Source organism: Microtus ochrogaster, linkage group LG7_11, assembly GCF_000317375.1.
Source record: "Microtus ochrogaster isolate Prairie Vole_2 linkage group LG7_11, MicOch1.0, whole genome shotgun sequence".
Classification (NCBI taxonomy): Eukaryota; Metazoa; Chordata; class Mammalia; order Rodentia; family Cricetidae; genus Microtus; species Microtus ochrogaster.
The window spans coordinates 440,765-457,925 of record NC_022032.1 but is presented as its reverse complement, the minus strand read 5'-3'; the positions used below and the strand labels follow the sequence as shown (position 1 = coordinate 457,925).

The following is a 17,161-nucleotide window of genomic DNA, read 5'->3' as shown; positions in this document are numbered from 1 at the left end:
GTCTCTCTGAGGCGTCTGCCCCCGAGAGGAGAGCTGTCAAGTCTGACCTCACTTCCTCTTCCTCCTAGCATTCTGCTCTGTTTACTCCTCCCGCCTATGTTTTAACCTATCAGGACAAGCAGCTTCTTTATTTAATTAACCAATGACCTTCCTCCATCACTTGAAGGAGAGAATGGTCAGACATAGGACTTCTACACAAGTGGAGAAACCCTGCAATGTTCTTGGCGTTAGTGATGTGTAAATCTGAGAGCCGGCTTGGCACTGTGCTTGCCGGCTGGAGCTGGGGCTGGGCACTAGACTGAGTTCTGTAGTGAACATCATTGGGACTTAGGTCCACTTTCATGAGGCGAAAGCTTCATTATATTCACAGCGTTCAGCTTCCTACCTTCTGGAACGGACACAGAACCATCACAGAGATGCAACAAAGTCTGTCATAATAACTGCTGTCTGTCTGCACATCCAGGCTGAGCGTTAACATGCAAACGGTTCAGTTTGAAGGTTGACGTGCTGAACTACAGGCTTCACTTGGTTTATCCAAAGTGGGCATTCTAAAAGTCCTAACAGTCACCAGCTGCTTTGGATAATTCAGTGACTTTGCTATGTTGGGGACCACATAGACTAGCCCAGCAGGATGCAGAAGAGAACAGTTCTGATTATAGGAACATCATCTCGATGTGTTGTTGCCGCTCTGTTCTCACTGACTATCACAGGCTAGCCCGGGACTCTTGAGTCCTCCTGCTTCCACCTCCTGGGTCCTGGGATGACAGGCACATACCGCTCACTCTGCTATGTCACCTTGCTGAGTGATCTTCCAGTGGTCCAGAATTCTGGACAATCGGGTGACGCTCTGCGGTTACCCTCCTGGAAGAAGCAAACAGCAGCAAGAAAATCACAGAAAACATGGTGGTTGTTTCCTAGGCCAAGCCATTCTCCGATCCCTTGATGTTAACCTTGTCCACCAGTAAATAAATGAGTCGTCCTCACTGCCCTCCATCGCCACGACACAGGTGGAATGGCGATGTGTGGTAGCTGAGTTGTTAACATTGCCTTTCTTAAATATTTTGGGTAAGCCTTCCATTTTGATGGTGTGATAGTGGCCTCATCACACAGGTGCTTTGTTTCCTGACCTAAGCAGAGGGTGCCAGAAATGTGGGGCCTTCTGAGCCTCGTGAGGGAGGTAAATATTAACCAGAAGCTTGTCCTAAAACTTTGGTCCTAGTCCAGGGTCTACAGACATTATGAGCAATCACAGTTTGTTCTTATCCCTGTGCTCAGAACTCTTTCTGAAGTAATCTAGTGCAATTTAGACTTAAGTACATTAGATATTCTCACAGCAAGAAAGCACATGCAAGGCAGACTTGAGGCCGTTGATTCACACTAAGCAAAGGTAATTGTAGTCTGTTCCCTGCGTACAAATCATTAATTGATAGCACTAAGATGGAAGCTCTCTGTTCAGGGTCCAGTGTTTGCCCTCGGGATTAGTTAGCAGGCGTCTTGTTTTCCTTGTCTGCGCTAGGCTCTGATGTTTTTCTCATAGTCATCATACAGCCGGGCCTTACGAGAAGAAATGCTTGTCTCTGCCACCGTCCCACTGTCCTGCCCACTGTCCCAGCATGCATTGCTCCTCCCTCATGTCTATAGTGGCTGCTGATTAGTAACCGCTTGTGTGTCAGGTTTGTGCCAAGTCAACAGTCTGAGATGGTGTAGATGAAGAACAGAGGTTCAGAGGTGCTCTGGGGTGACGCAGTAAGACCGGGTTCCAGCCCACCTCTGCCCACTACATAGACCATCTCTTATATTTGGGCCTTGGCATGGAGACGCCTGCCCTGTAAGTGTGACTCCCATTAGGATGGGCCTCTGGGTGACCAGCCTAGGCACCTGCAGAAGTTGTACTGAACTTGGCTAGGGGATTTGGGAAAGGCAGTCAGTCACTAGGAACTAAAATACTGGTAAACCATGGACAGCGAGGTCCTGTCCTGTGTGTGGCTGTAGGCCCATTCTAACAACTCATATCCTACCTCTAGGGGGCACAGCATGTGTGCTGACTGGGCAGCCCTTCGACACCATGAAGGTGAAGATGCAGACGTTTCCAGGCCTCTACCGGGGCCTCACCGACTGTTGCCTGAAGACCTACTCCCAGGTGGGCTTCCGTGGCTTCTACAAGGGTACCAGTCCTGCACTGATCGCCAATATTGCTGAAAACTCGGTGCTCTTCATGTGTTACGGCTTCTGCCAGCAGGTGGTCCGCAAAGTGGTCGGACTGGACAGTCAGGCAAAACTGAGGTGAGTCAGGACTCCGACACTTGGTTTTTTATATAAGTTTTATATAAATTTTAATCACATTTATACGAAAGAAGTTTCCTTTTTAAAAATGATTCTGATGTTCTACACTGTCCTGGTGTAAACCAGAGAAGGCCAAATGGATCGTGTCAAGAGTCCACTGTGTGCTTTGGTCCCTACGGGAAGATACTGGATTAAAACTATAGAACATGAAACTTAAGCTTAGTGGAGAGTATTCAAAAGGTAGCCGAGCATTGCTAGACAAGAAATGTGGAGTTTAGGCAGGACAGATGAACCCGAACCCTCCGACACGTCAGACTTCATTTGTACTTGATCTTCCCTAGATACCTATCATTCAGAGACCAAACACAGTTCATAAGCCACGGGGATGCTCAGCTGTCCTTCCTTCAAATGTTGATTTATTTGAAATGATTTAAAATCATATTGGGGGAGGCAGGGCTGGGGAGAAAGCCTAATTACTAAAGTGCTTGCAAGGCACTGAGTTAGATCCTTACCACACACACAGAAAAAGCTGCACATGCTGTGTGTTTATAATCCCAATTCCAGGAAGAGGTAGGAGATCTGGGGCCCTAGGTCCCAGGGAGATCATTTCTCAAAACACAAAGGTATAGCTCCTGAGAAACCCATATACACATGTACACCTCCATACATAATACATAAAATATGTCATTTTTACACACACACATACACACACACACACACACACACACACACACACACACACACAATACTTGTAAAGGGCAGGCTTGCTGGCTGTCAGTAAGAGTCAGAACCTCTACTGTAGCCACAGGCTGAACACAACTGAAGTAGATTCCTTGTACTTGGAAGTGTGTTCTGGTGATATCTACAAGATTCAGATGTGCTATTTTATAGACAAAAAATTGATCATGATGGTAGAAGTTATGTTTAAAAACTGGGGACTGGATAGACAGCCCAAGCAATTGGTACAGGACAGAGGAGGGCTGGATGTGATCCTTCAAGACCTTCAGCTAAGGGAGGTCAGGAAGCAGAGCCAAGGGAGACAGAAGCAGAGTCCAAGTGATTAGCATCCCACAGGGAGACCAGGCAAGCAAAGCAGTAGGCAGCTGGCTCTCTCTGGCAGCTTCCTTAGTGAAGGACCACATGGGAGAGGAGCCAGAGCAGCAGTGGGTACCCAGAGAAGGTTCCGCTAGAAGACTCCTTGCTCCACTTTGGGCAAGGCAACCTTTGACTGCAGGACAGAAATGGTGATGGGAGCAAACCTGGTTCTGGGCCTAGGTGTTCCTCCCCTCTTCCCCTGCTTCTGAGACTGGTTTGAGCACAACGCCTTGAGACATGGTCCCGCTGTGTAGCCTTGACTGGTCTGAAGCTCACTGTCCTCCAGCCTCAGCCTTCTGCACAGGGATGACAGGTGGGCATTACTGCCGTTCACTTAGTCTTTTCTGATGACGGACAGTAATGTTTTACACCCTCTCCAGAAGCAAGAGTTAGTGTCACCGAGACAGGGTTGGGAAAGGCCTCACTGTTTCTTGTGTGGAGCTCTGAGGACATTTATTTCATGTGATATCCATGGTGTGTAGCTTTTTACCACACAAGTTCTTCAGTGTGGAAGTCAGCATGGTTAAGGCGCTCTAGCACAGCACTAATCTTTGCTGAGCTTAGAGTCTTTCCCCTTTTCCCTCTTAGGAGACGTTTTACCTGCTGAGAGAACGCTGCCTACAATCTGCTGTACTCTGACATGTATGTAGGTCATGTCTTTTGTTTTACTTTGTTTTGAGACAGGGTTTGTCTGTGCCTTTGGAGCCTGTCCTGGAACTAGCTCTTAGACCAAGCTGGCCTCAAACTCTCAGAGATCCGCCTTCCTCTACCTCCCGAGTGCTGGGATTAAAGGCGGGGGCTACCACCACCTGGCTGTAGGTTGTGTCTTTATGGCCCTTACCATGACCGTGTGGAGGTGCTGTCATTTCTGTCTTTCAGAAAGAGAAATAGTCATAGTTGCTGGGCCAAGGATGGTGTCATCTGAGCTTTCTGTTCCCCTTCCATTCAGACCTCTTTCTGTTAGAGCAGCAAGGATGCTGGTCAGATCTAGGGAGCACTTGTCAAAAGTGGCCAAGGGAAACCGCTAAAGCAAGCATTTGCGTTGGATTTCTGCAACCACATCACAAATATTTGTGTGTCCTGGTTTGAACCTGACGTGCTGTTCTACTTTGACCTTTGGTTGAATGAGATCTTACGCAGCAGAGGCATTTAGGTCAGACAATGGATTCTTTCTTTTTCATGTGTGTGTGGGAAATTTCATACACTATATTTTGATCATATTCCCCTCCCCCACTCTCCTAGATCCTCCGCACCAACTTTGTTTTTTATCTCTTGAAAATAAGAAAATAAGTATACATAACACACTAAAACATCAAAATGGGAGTCAAAATGAACAAACAAACCCTTAAGGCGAAAAGACACAAAGAGCAAAATGAGACAGAGTCTAGAGTCGATGCTTACCAAACCCTGTCCTACACTCTCCGCATTTTCAATTCCAGTTGTCGTGTTTATTCTGCATGTAGAGCTGAAGGTCCATGTGCCGTATTTTGTGCACTGGAAAGTACTTATGCGAAGTCCGGGGACATGCTGTACTCTTACAATGGTTTGTGTTCATTCAGGTTCTGGAACTGTCCCAGCACCTGAGGTTGAGTTGACTTCCATGTCTGTTGCCTGATCCCTTAGTTCTAGCAAACCTGGCACAATCTAGGTAATGACCCTCATGGACAGCTAGTGGCCTGTCAGCAGACTGACAGAGAGTCCCTGAGGAAGGCCGAGTATAGCCCTGTAGGCTGACCAAAAGACCGTGTGAAGCTTTGGCTTTTAACAAAGAACTAAGGAGTGGCGAGAAGAGCCTCTTGCTCTGCACACAAGGATGTGTGTACACCTGCTTGATCTTAGTCATGGTGGTAGGCTTAATTTCTCTAAGGTCAAAAGGAAGTCCACCCAGCAAAACAGTCCTTCTTCACACAGCCCCACGGTAAGCCTGCTGTCCTGAGTCCTGGGTTTTGAGATTCCAGCTCAGCCTGTGCACAGCAGCTACTGTCTGATGTGCAGGGTCAGGATAACTGCAGACCTTTGTGTGTTTCACCTGGTTTCTCTCCTGCCTGCAGGTTCCCGCAGTCGCTTATGAAATAATCATTCAAAGGCTTAATATTAAGTATAATTGCTTGACCGATATAGCTCAGGCTTCTTGCTGATTAGCTCTTACTTATAAATTAACCCATTTCTAATCATCTGAATTGCCATGTGCTGTGTGGCTTACCTGTAATATGCTGGCATCTTACTCCTCCAGCCATTGGCATCTTCCTGACTCTGCCTTCTTTCTCCCTATATCCTGTTTGGATTTTCTGCCTAACTATATTCTGTCTTGCCATAGGCCAGAGCAGCTTCTTTATTAACCAATGGTAATAAAACATTTACAGCATACAGAGGGGAATCCCACATCAGGCAAGATTACAGAAATCCAGGGCCAAAGCTGGAAGCAAGAAAAGAGGCTTGTTTAGTTTACAATAGTCTGGGGGTACAAGAGCGTGGGGCTGGTGTCTGCTTGCTTCTTCTAGGGCGTCTTCTGGCTGTATGACAGTACTGTAGATGGACTCGTCATGGGAATGTACGGAGAGGTCACCAGATACTACAGGAAGCTCTACTCTTGTGGGCGTCTACTGCAGCCTGTGAGAAGTGTATTCATCCCCTCTAAGGATGGCAGTACCCTAGGCGCCACATTTATTTTGTAATTGAAACTTTTTTTTTTTTGTTTTTGTTTTTTCGAGACAGGGTTTCTCTGTGGTTTTGGAGCCTGTCCTGGAACTAGCTCTTGTAGACCAGGCTGGTCTCGAACTCACAGAGATCCGCCTGCCTCTGCCTCCCGAGTGCTGGGATTAAAGGCGTGCGCCACCACCGCCCAGCAAACTTTTTCATACAATATATTTTGATCATGTTCTTCCCATATCCCCTCTACCTCTTTACCCACTAGACTTTATATTCACTCTCTCCCTCCCCCTCTAAAACAAAACCAAAATAAAACAAACACATACAAAAAAAAAAAACCCCACAAAAATGGAAGTCACAATAAACAAGCAAACGACCAAGGAGGCAGAAAAAAGAACAAAGCAAGCTGAAAGAGAAAGTCTACAAAAATGCCACTGAGTTGAGTTTTGCTTTGGGAAAGTGTGGCGAATGTACCCATTGAGACTCTGCTGGAGAAAACTAATCTTTCTTTGGTATCAGTGTAAGGTAGCTGGTTAGGGGCGGGAGCCTGTGTCTACTTCTCCTTTCTCAGTGCTGGGCCCCATCTGGCTGGAGCCTGTGCAAGTCTTGTGCATGCTGCCCTAGTCTCTGAGTTATGTGTGCATCCGGCCTGTTGTTGTCGGGAAGACGTTGTTTCCATGGAGACATCCATCCTCTCCTGCTCTCACAGTCCCTCCACCTTTTTCACGTAGATCCTGAGCCTCAAGGGGAAGGATTTGATAAAGACATCCCATTTTAGACTGAGTGCTCCCAACGTCTCTCGCTCTGCACTTTGTCCCATTTTTGGGGGATAAAGCAAGAAGCTTCGCTGACGAGGGCTGAGTGAGACACTGTTTGGTGAATTTTCCATCAGGAATCATTGCATTACTAGCTCCGTTAGTAGAATTACAGTTTCAGGGTTTCCCCTAAGCTAGGGCCTGTCTCAGACCTGTTCTGGTCTCGGGTTCTTGGCCACGTTAGCCATGTCAGGGATGGGTTTCCAACTTGTGGAGGAGGCCTTAGGTCCAGTCAGAAGTGGTCAATTATTTCCTTAACATTTATGCCTCTATTGCACCAGTATTGCAAAGAAGTCACCATAGGTCGCAGGGTTTGTAGCAGGAAGGTATTGATGACTTGAGTTTCTCCTCTAGATTCAAGAGTACCTTCCAGTACCATGAATGCTAGTCAGTAGAGGTGAAGTTTCTAGGGAGGCACCAGCTTGGCTTCTCTGTGTTTGGCCTATGTAAATGTCTTCAGTAGTAGGGCTTTACCAGTCAAGTTGTGAAGAGTAACCAGAAATGTTGGCAATAACGTGTGATGTTTGGGCGTTTTCATGTGCAGGCCCCAACTTTTAAATGTCGTATCACCTCAACAATAAGACACGAGGGACCGAGCTTCCGTCACACAAACTGTTGTTTTGAACATACACAAACCATATCAAATGTTTTTTTTTTAATGTGGGAGTTTTACTGAGATACAGGGAGTGGGGGAGGGAAGAGATAAATACAGAGAGAAGGAAGAAGAGGAAGAAGATGCAAGGACCCACCTGTCTCTTCAGAAGAGCAGTGGGGAATAGAACCGTATCAGATCTTGAGAGGACATAGCTGAACTGGTAAATCTTTGCGATCACAAAAATGTAGTCTGGTTTTTATCTGTAGTAGTTACGTGTCTGGTTACTCCAGGTTGGATTCGGGGCCAGAAGGAATATTGTCACAAATGCACTAAGGTATTAATAGAGTGTAGGTGGTTTCCCCGTCTCCTATGGTCCTTCCTTTTATTCTTTCATTTTTGTTTCTTTATGTGCCTTAGCTTGGGCTACTGAACAAAATACCATCCATTAGGAAGCTTAAACAAACATTTCTTTTTTTAATATTTATTTATTATGTATACAATATTCTGTCTGTGTTCTGTGTGTATGCTTGCAGGCACCAGACCCCATTATAGATGGTTGTGAGCCACCATGTGGTTGCTGGCAATTGAACTCAGGACCTTTGGAAGAACAGGCAATGCTCTTAACCTCTGAGCCATCTCTCCAGCCCCAAACAAACATTTCTTATTGTGGAGGCTGGATCACATGATGAAGAAGATCTCATCCTCAGGAACAAATCTATTCCTAATTGCCTTTTTCGTTGTTGTTGTTCTGTTTTTTTGTTTTTCAAGATGGTTTCTCTGTGAAACAGCCCTACCTGTCCTGGAACTTGTTCTGTTGACCAGGGTGGCCTTGAACTCAGAGATCCACCACCTCTGCCTTGAGTGCTGGAATTAAAGGCGCGTGCCACTGCCACCTGGCCTAATTGCCTCTTAAGAACCCTTGCTTTAAACACTACTACACGTGGATTGAGGGGATGGGGTCATAAGCACGGATGTAGCAATCAGGCAGACTGGGTTTGATCACTAGCACTCCACTTTCTAGATGTGTGGCTCTGGGGACATGTCTTACCTCTGCGTGCTGGAGTGCTGCTGTCTGCTCCAGGGTCTCGGGATTCGTAGACGGCTGGCGCACACAGGTTCCCGTTGGGACGGTGAGCTGACGCTCCACCTTTCATCCTTGCAGTGACCTCCAGAACGCAGCGGCTGGTTCCTTTGCCTCTGCCTTCGCTGCATTGGTCCTCTGCCCCACAGAGCTCGTGAAGTGCCGACTCCAGACCATGTATGAAATGGAATCGTCGGGAAAGATAGCTGCAAGCCAGAAGTAAGCACTGTTCGTTCACAGACACTGGGTGTACTCTGTTCGTTTTATGTTGTTAAAATTAAGCACCAAGTGTAGAAACAGTTTTCCCTGTTCTATTCTAATACTGTGTCGGATAATTTCCCGAAAGACTGTTTATTATGTTTGGGACACACTGCCTATCCTAGAGAGGGTGTCTTAGGCAGTTGTTTAATAGTGCAGAAAAGGAGATACCAAGGAGCCGAATGTCCCTTTGTCCTCCTGACTGCATAAGGCATGATCCTCCGCCACGTTTGGGAGACAGCTTTGAACTGGGTCTGAGAGTTGAGCCAAGTGGATTTGGATTCTGAGGTGAACATTTCCTGCCCTTTCTCAAATTTCACACGAATAGTCAGGCATTTTGTCACAATTTAGTGGCAACTCCCACCCTTCCCAAAACTTCACATATCCTTGGTAAGGGTCCAGGTTCTAAGAACATTCCTCAAGGCCTGCATAAGTAGAGCTGCTCTCTATGGTCCAGGCACTGATCAGCTTAGACATGGAAGCAGCTGGCCACCACTGTGAGGAGGGATATATATGTCACACGTGTCTAGAGTTGAAAAACGATTAACCGTATTAATCACCAAATGATGTCTCCTGACGTGTGGCTGGTTGAAGATCTAGGCAAGGGTATTGCTGTCACCCAAGGTCTGTAAATCTTCTGGGGAACCAGTCAAGAGATTGACCAGTTGTCAGTTTCCTCCCTCCTAGGAGTCTACCTAATGCTTTAAAGCGATGGTTCTCAACCTGAGGGCCGTGACCCCCGGGGTCCAATGATCCTTTCGCAAGGATTGCATATCAGATGCTTACATTATGATTCATAACAGTAATAAATTACAGTTATGGGGTAGCAATGGAATAATCTTATGGTTGGGGGTCACCACAACATGAGGAACTGTATTGAAGGGTCACAGCATTAGGAAGGTTGAGAATCACTGCTTTAAAAGGTGATTTCTGAACTAGAACCCACCGATGGTACTGTGACTACATACAGATGACAAGCAGACAGTTCTGTCCACAGTCACAAAATGATGTGCCCTTGTAACTAGTGCCTAGAGTAACACGACGAACACTAACGATACCGCTACCCAGGCCTGGATGCAGGCTTGCCGCAGCAGCTCAGTGTTGAGCCGGAGTCATCTGTTATGCTCACATGTGCAGGGGGGCAGTGCTGCAGGAACAAAGGTCTCAGGAGGAGGAGGGTTGCTTACGGCCTTTGCCACTCTAGGAGTTGAGGCGTCATTTCTTCTGCTCCCTAAGAACAAAGGGAGCGATTTAGTGGTAACACTGATCATGTGACATTCTGCTTGTTCTCAGTGTGTAAAACCTGCCACTGGGCACACTGCGGTGGAGATGGGGGGCTAGGGTGTCGGCCCTGAGGCTGCTCCAAGCAGCGGCTCACCTGCTAAAGGGAGTTAGCTCCTCCGGACCACTTTGGCCTGAGAGACTAGTTCTAGGTGTCTTGCCTTCAAGTGATACTCATGTCTCTACACCACCTCAACAAATTATCCTAAGCACACAGTGATGGCCACTGTTGACTGCCAACATGGGGACACCTAGATTACCTAGGAGGCAAGTACCTGGGCACACCTTTATTCAGTCAGCTGAGGTAGGAAGACTCATCTATACCTAAAAAGTGGTGGCAGCATGACCCGAGCCTGGGTCCTAGCCTGCATAACAGGACGAAGCCAGCTGAATGCCAGCACTCATTGTCGCTGCCCCCTGATGTCAGGTGCACTGATCAGCTGCCCCAGGCTCCTGCTGCACTACTCTGCCCCCACCATGGGCTGTACCCTAAACCGTAAGCCAAAAACAAGCCCTTTTCCCTTCAGTTTTCACGTTGCCAGGTGTTTATTTCACGTTGCCAAGTAACGAATACACCAACAAGCTGAAGAGGTGGGGCTCCAGGGGGCAAGGCACTAAGCAAGTATAGTATTGTTAGCTGTTTCGAAGCCTGAATGGCTCCTTATTGTAATTCGTTTTTACTTATGTTGAAAAAGCACGAAGTAACCCTTTTACATCTCAGAAAGTATAACTTACAGAAATGTACCGCCCTAGTTAGCAGGCCTGGTTAGGCACAAGTAAGGAAACAGCTGGTTTGGGCAGGTCACAGAAAACACAGGTATAGCAACGCTGGTCACATAAGTCATCCTTAGAAAAGACATCTGATTGCATGCACACATCTCCCCGCCTGCACTGACTGTGCCTCCTGCTTTGTCTCCCCCAGCACAGTTTGGTCAGTTGTGAAGGAAATCTTTAGGAAGGATGGCCCCTTGGGCTTCTACCACGGACTCTCAAGCACTTTACTTCGAGAAGTACCAGGCTACTTCTTGTTCTTCGGTGGCTATGAACTGAGCAGATCGTTTTTCGCATCAGGGAAATCAAAAGATGAACTAGGTAAATGTATTCGCATTGACGACGTTTGGGTTTAATAGAGTCAACCTCCTGGGTTTCCTGGTTCCCAAGGGGTATGTGTTCAGTGTGCACTTCCTGGGAGTCCACCCAGCACTGGGGAGTTCCTGGACGCTAGAAAGTAATGGCAGCAGGTGTTGGCTAGCATCCTCTCCCAAGGGAAATTTCCTAAAGACAAGCCCTGAAGCTTTACATCACAAACATCTTTGCCGCATTAGCCTTGTTAGAGCAGCTTCTTCCCTTCTGGGTGGCACCAACTGTTCTGGGTCCATTAGAGGAAGAAATGGTTGTCACTATCTCGCAATAAGCTTTAGAAACTCGTTTTCTTTTTTAATTGGTTAATTAATTGCCTGTCATTGCAATTACAAAATAAGACTGTCTTCCAGACCCTGGTTCTGACATCAAATCACAAATAAGTTTGTTTCCTAAACATTATTTCCTCATTATCCATTAAAACCCGCTCAGACTGTCCAGCCTGTGGATCCTGGGGGGTGTGGAGTTTTTAACTGCTGACTCCACGCAAAGGCCATGGCTGAGGGAGGGCTTGTGTCAAGCCAAGTTGGCAGCAGGCAGCCTAGCCGGGGGATGGGGGGTAGGGGAGTGATGGGGTGGTTCTAAAACTAAACGTTGGGCGCCAGATAATGCGTGAAACAATCTCACACCAGTTTGGACTTATTATTAAAAAGGTTATTTATTTGAGGGGAAAAAATTTACAGAACACTGTCCTACACGACAGCCAGGAAAGGAGTCTAGTTGTGGGAACTGGAGTTGGAAGCAAGACAGCCAGAGGACCGCTGTGCTGCTTTTTAAAGAGAAAGAGACCACGCCCCAGTGGGCTGGTATCTCAACTGCTATTGGCTGAAGGAGCGGAAGGCGCTCCCGCGGCACTTATTAGTGTCATGAATGGGAGCAATCCCTGTTGCACCTGCTTGATGCACATTTTAAAATGTGATAACAAATCACCAGTTGTTTCAGGAACGTACAAAGATCTTTATTTTTTCCTTTTTGGTCACAGTGGAGAAAGATGTGGGCTGTTGGGTTAAAGTTGAAAAAGACATGGACTCTATGTCAGTGGCTGTTTTCTCATTCTCTGTTATATGAGTGGCTGTGGGTGGGCCAACCCCAACGGGAGGACGAGGTTGGGGTGGGGGCTCAATACCTGAATGTCCAGCTGGTCTTGATGAAGCCCAGGGATATTCCAACTTCTTAGCCAGAACCTTGAACATTTTTCAAGGAGTTGGTCTATGTGTTTCTGGAAATGCTACAACAAAGTACCACTGGCTGCTTTCCCTCCCTAGGTCCTGTCCCATTGATGCTAAGTGGTGGAGTTGGTGGAGTTTGCCTATGGCTTGCCGTCTATCCGGTGGACTGTATCAAATCTAGAATTCAAGTTCTTTCTATGACTGGAAAGCAGACGGGGTTAGTCAGAACCTTCCTGAGTATTGTGAAGAACGAAGGTGAGGCTGGGGTGTGTGCACAGTGGTTGATCTCTTTGAAGTGTATCTGTCCAGGGTTAATTAGACCTGTGACTTCTCCTTTCTCTTGCCTCGTCATTTTCCTGATGCTAGCTTTCTATTTCCAAACCTTTTGCTGTAGCTTATTTTCATTGTTCTCAGAAATGTTTAAAGTTCTTTTTCCTAATTTCTGGGCCAGGTATCTGGCAGGATTCTTTGTATTCTAAATACCTTGGGGATTTTTAAGATACAAACATTTGTCTCGAGGGAAGGGTGCTGTGAAGTGAGCAGCATCACCTCATTTATGGAATCCAAATGTGAAAAGACCAACAGGACCACTACAGAGTGAGTTCCAGGAATGCAACAACTTCTTTAGCCATAAGACTTCTGGAACAAGAAATGATCTGAGCAGCCCCTAGAGATGATTTGCCATCAGGTTTAGAGTTATGCAGGATACAGACTGTAAGGCATGTTCGTATGACATCATCCCACCATATAGGCATCTTAAAACTAGGGTTATGAGAAGGCTTGAGTGGGAGAAAGGGAAGAGAAATGATTTATAATTGTAATCTAAAATTTTTAAATTATTTTTAGAGATAAAAATTTAAAAAGCGAAATAGATGAAGTAAAAAATGTCATTATCTGCAAAACAAAGCAAAAAGTACCTTGAGTTATGAACTGTGCTTGGGTTTAAAGAGAGCGCAGTGACACAGACATGTTAAACTCACAGCCCACATAGCGAGCAGGAGACACAGACATGTTAAACTCACAGCCCACATAGCTAGCAGGAGACACAGACATGTTAAACTCACAGCCCACACAGAATGTAGGTGTCTTGTGTGTCCCCACTTCTCCTGTGTGCCTTCTCCGCTTTGGCCTGCCATACTCTAGTTCAGTCCCTTATCTAGGTCTCCCCCATGGCCATTCTGAGCAGGGTGACTACATCTCTGGCTTCTCTTGCTGGTCCCTCTGGCTCTTCGATTGTCTCCACCTGGCCATGTTAGTCTTTAGCTGTGCTCTGTCCTTACTGGAGGAGTCCTCCAGGCAAAGCAGTTGGTTTGTTATTTGAGCATCAATCAGCTTTGCCAGGGGCTTGCTACTTACCTTGTTCCTGTAGTCTGTTGAGGGGAACTTGAGAGCAAGTCCCTTCATCACAGGGGTTTTAGTACTGTGTCCGAGTTTGTGGGCACAGACAATCTCTCTGTGCAGTTGCACATGTGTCCTCAAGCAAGTGCTGTCACGATCTTTGATTGCCCTTTTGTCTTCCAGGAATAACAGCTTTGTATTCTGGACTAAAACCCACTATGCTTCGAGCCTTCCCTGCCAATGGGGCACTGTTTTTGGCCTATGAATATAGCAGGAAGTTGATGATGAACCAATTGGAAGCATACTGAAGTGTCCTGGTGGGCTTGGATTCGAGGCAGGCGTTCAGCGACTGTTGTTAACTCAGGGTTTCACGAGTACAAGAACAATGTGGAATTGTTGATTAATTGGGACTTTTGTCCTTGTCTTCCCTTCTTCTGTTCAAAGTCTTAGACTTTGTGGAAGACCCTATACAGTATAATTTCTGCCCATTATTGTGCCAAAAGAAAAAAGTAGCTGCTCTTGCCCTTGGAATATGCAGGGCAGCTAGCTGGTGGCCTTATGCAGACTGTTCTTCTCAGGACAGAACTTCCGCAGAGATCAGAGGTACGCGTACAATCTAGATGTATCTAAGTTGAGGAAAACACAGTTTTGTTCCCTGTCTAGTTGTAAATGGAGACCAATTTCTGTGCAGATTGTTGTAAATGATTGCTTAACCCATCCTAGATGTAGGGCCAAAGGCCGCTGAGCCTGTGCAGTAAGAGGTTACATCAAAGCTAAAACATCCATCTATATTTTTAGATGCATACTTGTGGCTTCTACATTCTTGACGAAATTTCAGGGAGGATATCCTGGATTTTTTTTTTTTTTTTCATGATGCTCAACTCAGTTTTCTAGGCGGGCTTATTATTATGCACTCTGGGGTTGGTGGGAGTGGCCTGGAGTGTAGCTCCTGGAAGGCAGCAGAGTCCTCACCCCTCCCTTCTCACTTCCTTGTACAAGACTCCTGAGAGACAAGGGAAGCCCTGCCATGCTCTTAGGAAGACTCACAGTGGCTTTTACCTGCTCTCAGCAGGAATCCAGGCTGCTCTTTTTTCCTTTTTTTTCTTTTCTTTTCTTTTCTTTTTTTTTTTTTCAAGACAGGGTTTCTTTGTAGGTTTGGAGCCTGTCCTGGAGCTAGGTCTTGTAGACTAGGCTGGCTTTGAACTCACAGAGATCCACCTGCCTCTGTGCTGGCTTTAAAGGCATGCACCACTACCGCTCAGCCAGGCTGCTCTTTTGGTCCTGGATATGAAGCCACCCCAAACTCACTATATTATTGCTCCACCAATCAGAGGTCCTTAAGGAAGCAGAGCAGTCTGGGCTCCCTGCTTTCATCCCTGATCCTACCCCCAGGAAGTCTAGAGGAGCTCACTGGGCACCACCTCATAACCATGTCAGTGCTCACCCTCCTGAAGTTTACCTTGGGGCCCGGAACTCATTGATTTGCCTCTACATTTAGAGCTGACAGTCAATAATTTTTTTGTTTTTTTCGAGACAGGGTTTCTTAGTAGCTATAGAGCCAGTCCTGGAACTCACTCTGTAGACCAGGCTGACCTCAGACTCAGAAATCCGCCTGGCTCTGCCTCCTGAGTGCTGGGATTGAAGCCATGCACACCCAGCAATGATTAGATGATGTGTAAATTTGGAAAGTGTTGGACATAATAAAGACATTTTTATTAAACTAGGTAGTATATATGTAGCGACCAAAATCACATAGTCTGCAATACTCCAAGAGCAGAGGGGCTGTCGGTAGGATTTGTCCCTGCTCTGCCTATAAAGGTGAAGGTTTGCTAATGCTCCCTTGCCACAGTGCCAGGAGCACAAGGTTGGGGAAGCAAAGTGTTCCAAAAAGGGAGGGGTGCCTCTCAGCATCCCTGGGCTGTCTTTTTTATGAGGAACCGCCTTTCTGCTTTAGTTCTCTCTGTTCTTGCGTGACCAGTGGCCACTGAGTGGTGCTTCATCTGTACAGGTCTGGATTGAAGCAAAATAGGATTGGCTTCCTGCAGGAAGAGGACTGACCAAAGCCATGGTCTTCCTTTTGGGTGCCTGGGGTCTGTTATCCCTGTATGTCTTCTTGCAATCTGCCCATTAAAGATTTGTGGCCTCTTCTATAGAAACAAGGGGAAGTGTAAAAGAAGACCTAAGGAGAATTTTTATTATTATTATTATGGTTTAATTTGTGGTTTAATGTTTGGGTACAATTGTATTTAAGACAAAACCAGAACTTGAGATAGTTTGTTTAAAGAAATGAGTACTTTATCATTATTAAATAAACCTAACGTTGAGTCTATGGTGAGCTTCATTTAAATACATTTTATTTGTATTAAGGACCAATTAGCATTGGAACAAGTATTGTCTTGCCAGCAAGGTTTCCTGATGTAAAATAATTTTACAGTAGGCCAGTTGACAAATGTTGTACTCTGTAGTTATGAAACATCCAGCTAGATTGCTCCTGCGCTCTGCAGGTGTGGTGGTTTAAATGAGAATGGCCCCCATGGGGCTCATCTATTTGATGCTAAATCACCAGGGAGGGAGCTCTTTACTAGGGATTAGAAGGATTAGGAAGTATGGCCTTTCTGGAGGAAGGGAGGTTTCAAAAGCCGATTCCCAACTGGCCTGGTGACTCTCCCTGCTGACTGTGGGTCAGGATGCAAAGCTCTTGGCTCCATAGTCATGCCTGCCTATGTGGCACTGTGTTCCTGCTATGAGGATAATGGACTCACCCTTGGAAAATGTATGCAGGCCCTCAAAACTGTAATGTGTATTTCATATTAATGATAAATGCAAACAGATTCTAAAAGATTTTAAAGCCTCATTACGATGACTGATGCATTTGAAATGATGACTCAAAGATTTTGTTTTGTTTCTGTAAGTTGAATTTAGCACAGCTGGCATAAACCTTGTCATAATACATACATGGGACATTAGGCTGTTTCTGCTGGATTACAATGTAGCCCTACCTGTTTTGTTCATATAAAAGCTGTATGAAACCAAAAGAAAAAAAAGGGCAGTCATCATAGTATTTAGGAAGATTCTTAAAAAGACAGGGTTAAAGAAAAAGGTTAGTTTTGTAATAAAACTGGTACAAAGAACTAATGATTCCAGGGAGTTTAAAATTTCTTCCCTTATTCCTGTAGAAACATATTAAGCAATCACATCAATTAAATATGCAGTACTTTACAGTTTATAATGATATGGTCAAGACACAAAGATGGCTTCAAGAGTATGTTGCTTTCTCTTGGTGTTAAAAAAATTTAAGGACAACTCATATACATATATTTCTATATATATACTACAGAAAGAATATATATAGTGTGTATGTATATAGTATATATCCTCACATATATTCCCATCTATATATATGTACACATATTCATAATAGAACAATCACATCAATTAAATATGCAGTACTTTACAG

General features: G+C 45.7%; 1 protein-coding gene across 1 annotated transcript in view; it reads left to right on the top strand.

Moving 5' to 3' along the window:
* The window catches only part of Slc25a15 (solute carrier family 25 member 15), a 21,612-nt gene extending 6,776 nt beyond the window's left edge, over positions 1–14,836 (top strand). The window contains exons 3-7 of the mRNA XM_005362413.3: positions 2,025–2,283; positions 8,600–8,737; positions 10,980–11,149; positions 12,463–12,621; positions 13,888–14,836. Coding sequence (XP_005362470.1) covers positions 2,025–2,283; positions 8,600–8,737; positions 10,980–11,149; positions 12,463–12,621; positions 13,888–14,012 — 851 coding nt within the window. The 3' untranslated portion in view covers positions 14,013–14,836. The remainder of the gene's footprint in view (positions 1–2,024; positions 2,284–8,599; positions 8,738–10,979; positions 11,150–12,462; positions 12,622–13,887) is intronic.
* Positions 14,837–17,161: the final 2,325 nt, after the last annotated feature.